We start from the raw sequence: 10,157 nt of genomic DNA, 5'->3' as shown, positions 1-10,157 counted from the left end.
CATGGCAATCATACCACATCTTCTTATGTTTTGTAAAAGATTTAATGACTGGAGAATTTCAGAAAAGGTATCAAAAGTTCACATGGATATTTTTAGCGCTTATCTGTATATTATGAAGATTCATTACTTATAAATATAGTGTATTTACTTTCAATTCTAAGTTTACTAATCGATCCATGGTGGTCATTGATATTGTATACAGACCCTCTCTATTTAATAAACTCTGTGGCCGCCGTTGATAGTAAACTTGAAAATGATAGCAGATAGATTCTGAAAATACACTTTATTCTTTGTATATGTATGTTCAAAGTATACAGAAAAACGCAAACCGGAAGTCTAATCTGACTTAAAATTTCGTCCAATGGCGGGACAATATCCGGATGCCTTTTTTCTCGTTTTTCTCCCGAAATAACTCAATCTGAATAATCATATGAATAGATGACAAATGCGACTATGCACTATATCTATAGGACACAGTGGCGTGTTGATTAATTTATTGTGGAAAGAGGAGAAGCGACACCCAAAATGAGGTCTTCTCGTTTAATAGTATAGATATGATACTACGTATAATTATGACGTCATTAGCTATAATAGACACTCACAGGATCTAGTCAGGTTAGACTTAAGAATTATTTTCATATGTGCGAGTTCCTCTTTCCCCTACATATTATGTCAGTTACATTCAACAAGGTTCAACATTGATAGTAAAAACAAAATATCAAATAAAAAACGTTGAAAGTAAATGAGATAGAACCCCGAAGTCTTCTATTATAGGACCACATCCTTAATTTTTATATATTGAATTAAATATGATCAATTAAAAAAACCTTGTAACTTTCAATTTATCATCAAAGAAGAAAATAATTTAAAGCAGCATTGGAGCAGCATTGTGCATTTGTAATAGAAACTAGTCAATATAAACAAATTTGACACAATTCTTCATGTAACTTTTGTCCGCAGTCTGGTTAATTTGTTTTTACATAAAATCATATGTTTCTCTATATTTCAGCTGCTGCTGTTGGCGCTTACAAAAGCTTGATTTGTATACCGGTAGAGTAAGTACTTTAAAAACTACCTTTCAGGAGCTGTGCATATGGATCCTTCGTTTTTAGGGGATTTTGTTTTTAATTTGATTTTTTGGTGAATGTGTTTTGAGGCTGTTTATGTTTCTGTCTTTAAGTAAGATTTTGTTGTTTTGTGTTTCGAAGTTGAAGCGTTTTAATTTTGACTGTAGTGGTTAACTTGACATTTGCACATTTCTTTCTCTTTGTATTTATGCATAATATTTAGGGGTAACCAGTTAGTAACTTTTCGTTGATAAATTTCAGCGATAAAGTCGGTAATTTTCTATTTTAAGTCATATGATAATGATTTTGATATATTTTGCAGGTTTGTTTTCATTGTCTTTCATAATACGCTCTGACGGCAAAACAATGGCCGTCTGTTTCTATTTATGTGATATTTCACTTTTGTTGTGTTGCATCGATACTTGCATGAACATATTGCATTGTGTTCCTCTTTAGTGGCATGTATATCTGCCATTCACTGTCGGCTGCATTTTTTATATTATTTTTTGTTTGTTGCCTTTATTGATCTCACACTAGCTACATTTATTTTATGTTCCCATATACTTTTTGAAAATACCTAGTATTGGAAAAAAAGAATGTTTACGTCGTCACTGTGTCTCAAGAAATCTTAAAAATACCAAAGAAACTGGCCTTTGTTTCTCTAGACAGGGTCGCAATATCAGATACCATGACATAAAGTTTATCGCCAGCATTTAGTTGGAATGCAGCAGCAGTATAACTAGTGAAGTCGGTATATAGACTATCCTTAGCCCAACAAAGAGTGCGCACGCTCTTTAACAACAGTTCACTCCCGCCATTTGGATATATAACGTTGTATCTGTAGACATAATGGTATAAAGCTTGTGAAGTATTCTGTTTGTAACTTTGACTGTTGATATTGCTGAAGTAGATCTGACTGTAGACGAAGTACAGTCCGGAAGTGTTTATACTTATCATGTCCTTTGTTACTCTTAGACCTTGGACATGCGCAATAGGATCCGTTGATAGCAGGTTCGTAATGGGAAATGGCGCTTCGTCTAAAATGAAAATCATGGTGTTATAAAACTTTATAACATAAACTAATTTTAAATCTTAGAAGCGAACAGTCGTTAATTTACGAATTAATTACAAAATATACAAATAAACCTCATTGTAAAAATAAGAAGAAGTGGGAGCATTGCAAAAGAGACAAATATGTACATGAGTTCAAATGATGTAAATACATGCAACTATATGTCACCGTAAACTTTAGATATAATTAACACTCATTTTGTTCTGTGAAAATAACCAGCATGACCAAATGTGAAACAATTCAAACGACAAAACCGCATAAATATTCATCCATATTATCAGCAGATTCCTAAAGTAAACGAACATGCATTAATTACTATCTGGGATTATGTTAATTAAGGAATGACTGTAATATTTTTTCTGTCTATGAAGAAATAACATAAAAAATTTGGTGCACACTGAATAACGCGCGTAGCGGGTTATTTAACAGTGTGCACCACATTTTTTATGTTATTTCGAATAGACAGAAAAAATATTACAGTCATTTCTTATGATTTAATTCTAAATTCAATTTTAAGCAGTAGAAAACCATGAAAAAACGTTGATGACGTCACGGTCACATGACTAAATTATGTCTATGGGCTCATAACAAAATAACGTCAGCCAATCAGAAGACGCGTTACATCCAAAATTAAATTATTTGTAAATATGTAAACCAAATGATTCACTGTTGAGTTATTTTGTTTTCCTGTCCAAAAGGTCGAAACTATTTCTATGTACAAAAAAAAATGTAAAAGAATATTAAATGCTGTTTAAGTGAAACTGGAACTTTTAGTATTTAAAAGTATTGTGTGAAATTACCTTGCTTATGATCTTGTTGAGAGCCAACCAGTAAATGAGCCGCAACAGGTGCTTCCTTAATAGATGGTTGAACGGATGCATTCCTCTGTTGAATTTGTTTTTCCATGTCCAATATATCTGTCAATTACAATAAGAGTTTACTAAAACAAGGAAAGTGTCTATTTGTATAGTAGTTTAATATATGTGTGTCAGTACCAAAATCTTGCCGATATCCAATATTATTCGATCAATCATTTCGGGTAAATATGCACAATACAATTCTTATAGGACAAAAATAACTTGAAAAATAACCATTAATTAATCAAAGTCCATAATAATGAACTTCCTTAGCCCTTTGGTATTTTTCTTTTTACAATCATCATGTTTAAGGACATTCATTAGCACATAATTCTCTTCTGGACAGGTGATTTCTGTAAATACAATGAGTTAGGATGTACATATTATTAGTTACATGAAGTGTTTGTGACCTAATACGATATATATGAGGTCAGTAAATTCCATATGGGGTGAGGGCGAAGTTGTGGTTGAGGAACTTAGTCAATATAAGGACGGATTTTAATATCCTAGGCTTAATTTGTTTATAGGTACATTCGTTTTGATATTCGATGACCATAACAATAATAAAAAACTTACCCTCTGTTTTCTGCTTTTTATGATTTCTTTCTACAATCTAAAATATAGGGAAAGTTTGAAATATGGCCCATTGCAAGATGTTAATTTATATTTTAGTTCATTTGTGATGCTTAGTCGTTAAGAATATATATTTACATATCTGTACGCTATAATAAGCAAAAGAGATCCCTACACTGCCCTCAAAGACGTAAAACCTAAATGGTAAGCTTGCGTCTCTCCACATCTACTTTGGAATGATTTTCAGATTGTTGATGAATTACTGCTTTCAGAATTTAGTCTGTATGATTTAGTACAGGTAATATGAAATACTTACAAGATTAGTCAAAATAATAGTTTGATTTGGTGTTTTGGCACAACAAATTTCAACTCTATTGACAGTCTTCTTATCAAGATACAGTATTTTTTCGTTGTCCTCTTCAAAGGGTCCTAGTCTAACATCGTCACACGGGACACAAAAACCAGTAAGAAAATTGTCCATTTCGTTCCTTTCTTTCATTAATCCGTTTTCAATGGAATTCAGTTTCAGCAGTATGTACACTAATGATGCCAAAAAGAGTATTGCCAATGTTACAACGGCAGCTAACAAACTTCGTACTGCAGAAGGTGATGTCGCTGTAGAAATAGATGACAACAAACTGACATCAGAGCTCGTAGAATCGGTGCTATGGTTGCGTTTTATGTGAGACTTTGGTATCAAGTCTTCTGGTTTGATAACTGTCGGAATATTGTGATGAGGGTTTGGCAAATCATATACTCCATAATCGTCCGGATGATTGTACATACTAAATGGTGAAGTGGTTTTCACGTTAAGAGAAGACTTATTCACGCTTTGGTCGTTCAAAGTACTGTTGTTGATTGCTTTTCGGAATGAGGAAGGTCGATCCCTCGTTGGTTCTTCATACATGATGCTAGAAGTAGATGAAGTAATTGCTGTCCTAGACAAGGGCCGATAATCATTGTAAAACAACTAGGAAGAGAATGATCTATGGCAATATACAAAGGTGTGTTTATCATCAAGATACATTCATGTTTATATACATAATTATGCATACATGTATTGTGTTAACATGTGATAATCTAGACTAAGTACTCAGATGTAAATATTATTCAAAGTCTATTTAGTACATAGCGTATATAGGTTAATAGAATTAAAATAAAAACATAAGCTAATCACAATCTTTACATTGATATCAAATGGTTAACCGAAAACCTAAATTCATAGATAAATGAACAACATCAAGACAGTGAATAAAACGGTAAAAAAAATTAGAACCCTACAATAACTATTTAGATCATTCTTGTGCTATTTAAGAGTAAGCAATTTCTTGCTATTCAAATGGTACCCGTCATGTGCTACATGACGATTGACAGCCCGGTGATCAGTTACATTCAGTGAGGTTATAAAACAGACAAAAAGGTAATACATGTATATCGAAAACAGAAGTGAAGTATGAGTATGGCCGTTTGTGAAACAAATATTCCGTACCGATTGAAGTAAAATAATGATGGTGTCGGTGAAACTTATAAAGGGATGAATATGTTCCTTTTTAAGCAGTAACCTTTCGACCAAGGAAATCATCAGGGTGAACACGTGACTATTGCACCAACCGGAAGACATATGAAGGTGGTAATATAATGTTACCATAACAACAGAAATTCAACTCTTCTTTACTCTCACTATAGTAAACTATATTTGGTTAGAAATCTCCGAAACTTCTCAAGGGTAGAACAGTTTATGTCAGACATTGTTCTAAAGGGACAGGGAAACTATTCTGGACACATGAAAGTGTTTTAGAACAGGCGCCTTTAGAACAGGCTCTGACATAAACTGTACAGCCCCGGAGTGAAGAAACATTGCTAACCATGTACTTTGTAGACTTATATTCGCTTCATTTGGGTATCAAAGACTTATACCGTGTAAAAACGACCAATACCGTGTAACATCGAACTCTATAGTATAACAACGACCTATACCGTATAACAACGACCTATTCCGTATGACATCGACCTATACCTTATAACAACGACCTAAACCATATAACATCTACCTATACCGTATAACAACGACCTATACCGTATGACATCAACATATACCGTATAACAACGACCTATACCGTATAACAACGACATATACAGTATAACATCGACCTATACCGTATAACATCGACCTATACCGTACTGATGACAACATTACCGTATAACAACGACCTAAACCGTATAACAACAACATATACCGTATAACAACGACATATACCGTATAACAACGACCTATACCGTATAACAACAACCTATACCGTATAACAACGACATATACCGTATAACAACGACCGTATTATACTGAGCAACGACTATTTCGTATTTTACTGAGCAAAGACTATTTCGTATAATAACTGTTTTTGACTTAAGGAGCAGCCATTAACTTCAAAGACGAGGGGGGGGGGGGGGTATAGTTTTTTGTTTGAGTTAGATTTTGTTTCAATATCTAACATTATAAGATATTATAAGAAAAATATGGATTCAGAATATATTTTTTGTAATCTAATGGAACAGAATATCTTTTTGTCATCTGCTTGACCAGAATATTGGTTTCATAAAATTTGCCCCCCACCCTTTCCCTTTTGAAGTTAGATGGTCGTTCCCTTATAAGTTTGAATATCCTTTAGGTATCTTTCGATATCATTTATACATCGTAAATCAAACTGTGTTAATATCCTAATACAAATGCACAGCATTTAAACACAAAAAACATTATTCTATAATATTTATTAAACTAGAAATGGATAGCTATTAAAGCAATATCAACGGCTCCAAGTTGCCCCCACGGGACAAGCACGCGTGCTAATAATGTACCTCGAGTTCAACGTTACCCTGTGGTTGCTGTTCCGACTTCGTGACCCTGTGCTCGTTACTGGACAACCTGATGTCGTCAAGGTAACTTAATCGTATCAAATAAACTTATATGTCTGGTTAGAAATAAACGTGACAAAATTACCATCGAGTGTTGACCGGATTCTTAACGACAAATGCAAAAAAGCTATATGAAAATAATATTAAATCAAATGAACATAAGATTTGTCAAAAAGAGGTAGTTTATGACCAACATAACTAGTGTTCATTTCACCAATGGGGGGTTTCAATTTGTGTTAGCTTATTTAAATATTCAAAGTATTACATTAGTCGACCTCATGTGTGTATTTGTGTGTCCTACTGATTATTGTTGCTTACTTTAACGTGCAGTCGTAAAGGTTTCATACATATTTGGGGACAGCTTGGTTGCTTCCGATGGATTGAATATAATGTTCCATTCCTATTAAATGTGTCTTCGTATTTATACATCTCGTACATCCAAACGAATGCCTCTCTCTTATGTGTGTTGAAATACGAAAGTCTAAATCAGGTCAGCATATTACAAGGAAGTTTGAGTTCAAAAGATGGAAATGTTCACAAAATTGTTTAATATGATTGTTTCTTTGATAGTAGGCATTACTAGTATATGGAATATAATCTGCATTACATGAATTACATTTTATGACTGGCTGTGAGGTCTTTCTGTTAGACAATAAAGAAACGGATCATAAATAACGTTTTGGAAATGATATTGCATTTATTTATCTTCCTATGGTTCTTCTGACTTTATCATAATACAAAGAAATATACTTGTACATGAAATTGAAAATAAAAAAACCCTATGCAATAGTGTGTAATACTTTTTGACTAAACGTGTACATTTGGAGAACATAAAATGCCATGAAATATGGACACATTGTACGTCATATAACGTATGATGGGTTTTCCTGTATGTGCAGGTCAAACATATACTAATCATACTGTCAATATATGTCTTTGTTTATAAGATAATCAACCAGGTCGCATGGTCTTTTATCGTTATGACATATAAAGATTAGATTTGGTGCAAATTTAACTGTTAACAAGGATACATGTATATCAAAACTTATACAAAACACTGTTGATTTCATTAATCCAACGCTTAAAATGACTGATAAAAGTGAGATGCATATAAGCGAAAGCGCCTCGGTTTTGGCGTATCTTAGTTCGTTCAATGAGGTTTCTCCTTATTTTTTTAAAAAATAGGCAAGTATTTGGAAACCAGTTTAAACACAGTATCGTTAAAAAATCGCATATTATAAAAATCAAGCTACCGAAAAAGCAAATGAAAGTTATTTGAGAACGAAGATGTAATAACCACATGGATCAGAGGATAATGATTCTTATACAATTATACAAAAAATAAGGAGATGTTACATATAGGTTCTACCACTGCATCGAGTGTGATACGATATTTATCCACTCGAGACCGTTAAATTTTCAAATTTAAAACGCGAGGCTCACCGAGCGTTTTAAATATTTAAAACCTTACTGTCGAGAGTGGATAAATCTCGTATTACATGCGATTTGGTGGTGGAATCTGTTTCTCTAATGATTTGCAAACAATACGCAGGCAAATGTAATCCTTCTTTTCGAATGATCTGCAAAAAAATGTGTTCTTTCTAAGTCACGTCATCAGACATGGTCGCATTTTTTATGCCGTCACAATAGGAAATTCAGAGGAAAGGAAGAAAATTCGACGTCATTATCGAATTTTGTTAACGATTTTAATCAATATTGAAGATTATCTATAAAAAAACCTCAGAAGTCCGAAAGATGAATCAAAGTAAAAAGGTAAAATCCTTGCTTTTGGTTATATGCCGTTATATTTTATATTATCAGTCAACGGAAGAGCATCCTGTACGAATAACACGGTAGACATTTGTTTAAATATAATATTTTTTTGTTTATAACCCAGTTTAAAATATGTTATGCATGTTCTTGCAGAGAGCAAATTAGATAAGCACAAAAAAGTACTGACATCGGAAAGAGAGGAAAAAATAATTGTGACATAAATTTGACGTTGTTAAAAGCCGCCTACGAGTTGCCGATATTTATTATAAGAGTTGTTCAGAGCCTCACATTCTTCCATCACGAAGTATATCAGAACTAACGTACCAAATTCAAAACTTACAGTTTCCTATTCATCCCTGAATTAAACTGATTTAATTTATTAAAGAAAATTAATAGATTTGGTCCTGCTGTTCTGAAAAACGAAACTCTTACTTAACCAACCATTCTGGCAATTTCTTGACAGAAAGATCACAAGCAATTTTTCAAAAGAATATGACCAGTTATAACATTCTAGAAGATTTTTGTATTGCAATAACATATATAAACAATATTGAAACATCTACAAATGATGCATCATAAATTAATTATTATAAATTAAAATAACTAACCCTGTTGACACAAATATAATTTCAATCGGTTGAATTTAAGAATTAGAATGAAATTATTTTCTTCTGAATTGTCTGCCCATAGGTGGCGTTTTAGGTTATGTGTTTCATCTGATTTGGCGGTTAAATCATTCGGCACGACAGGGTCCACTCGATCGGTCACGTTTATGTTTTAATACTACTGTTTTCATAGTTTTTGTATCATGCATTAAGAGATTGTTTTGCTTTACATGTGTTGGTTCACTGAATGAACTATTTACATATTTATAGGAGGACATTATACAGATGTTTATATTATTATTAAATGGTAATTAAACCAGCCATCGGCTCTGTCGTGTGGTATTGCATTTTACTATTTTTTGTTATTATTATTATTATGTGAATAATATGTGGTTTTGATATTTGGGTATTAACGGAAGAACTTGTGTTATTTTATATTGTAGCAAAAGAATGATAACTCTGTCAAATATTTACAACAACTTTCTGCTCTTCGATTAATTACTAACCTTTATTACTGCACAATTTCCCCCAAAAAATAACATTTTGCTTTGTGTACGAAGTATAAATATATTTCATCTTAAATTCAATTACATAAGTGTTAAAAGCTAAATCAAACTTTTCATTTTATCATTTTAATTAATCAAATATTGTATTTGCCATCACTTTGGGGGGTAGTTAGTTACATGTCTAATTATCGTGCATATTCGCAATTATGACACTAATGAACGATCTGTAATATACAAACCTGCATTTATTCTTAAAGATAATGACTGAAACTTTTCGACATGTTCAATTGTGACATATATATCTACACAATAATTCACAGAAGAACCACCAGTTTGTATTAAACGGGATTTTAGGCTAAATTTATAAAATAAAAAACAGATGCAAGAAGTACATTCAATCTTTGACATTATAATTATGTTAGTATGATACAGGTAGTCCCAGATTCAACCTGTGACATTATAATTATGTTAGTATGATACAGGTAGTCCCAGATTCAACCTGTGACATTATAATTATGTTAGTATGATACAGGTAGTCCCAGATTCAACCTGTGACATTATAATTATGTTAGTATGATACAGGTAGTCCCAGATTCAACCTGTGACATTATACTTATGTTAGTATGATACAGGTAGTCCCAGATTCAACCTGTGACATTATAATTATGTTAGTATGATACAGGTAGTCCCAGCTTCAACCTGTGACATTATACTTATGTTAGTATGTTACAGGTAGTCCCAGATTCAACAAGTGTACATACAAAAATAAAGCATGTAAATTTTCGTTGTTTTTA

At 32.6% G+C, this 10,157-nt stretch overlaps 1 protein-coding gene across 2 annotated transcripts; it reads right to left on the bottom strand.

The window, feature by feature from the left end:
* Window positions 1-264: 264 nt before the first annotated feature.
* On the bottom strand, window positions 265-9,445 carry LOC143067070 (uncharacterized). Of its 2 annotated transcripts, XM_076240089.1 has the most exons (5): window positions 9,364-9,445; window positions 3,886-4,480; window positions 3,573-3,609; window positions 2,940-3,056; window positions 265-2,104 (listed from the first exon to the last, which is right to left on the bottom strand). In XM_076240089.1, the coding sequence occupies exons 2-5, from the start codon at window positions 4,474-4,476 to the stop codon at window positions 1,686-1,688; spliced, it is 1,164 nt and encodes a 387-aa protein (XP_076096204.1). In that variant the 5' UTR covers window positions 4,477-4,480; window positions 9,364-9,445; the 3' UTR covers window positions 265-1,685. The 2 variants fall into 2 exon arrangements, with proteins under 2 accessions (XP_076096204.1, XP_076096203.1); XM_076240088.1 differs by lacking the exon at window positions 9,364-9,445 and having other exon boundaries at window positions 3,886-4,697.
* Window positions 9,446-10,157: the final 712 nt, after the last annotated feature.

The sequence above is a fragment of the Mytilus galloprovincialis genome, chromosome 3, assembly GCF_965363235.1.
Source record: "Mytilus galloprovincialis chromosome 3, xbMytGall1.hap1.1, whole genome shotgun sequence".
In the NCBI taxonomy this organism is placed as follows: domain Eukaryota; kingdom Metazoa; phylum Mollusca; class Bivalvia; order Mytilida; family Mytilidae; genus Mytilus; species Mytilus galloprovincialis.
This window is presented reverse-complemented; position numbering and strand designations above follow the sequence as displayed.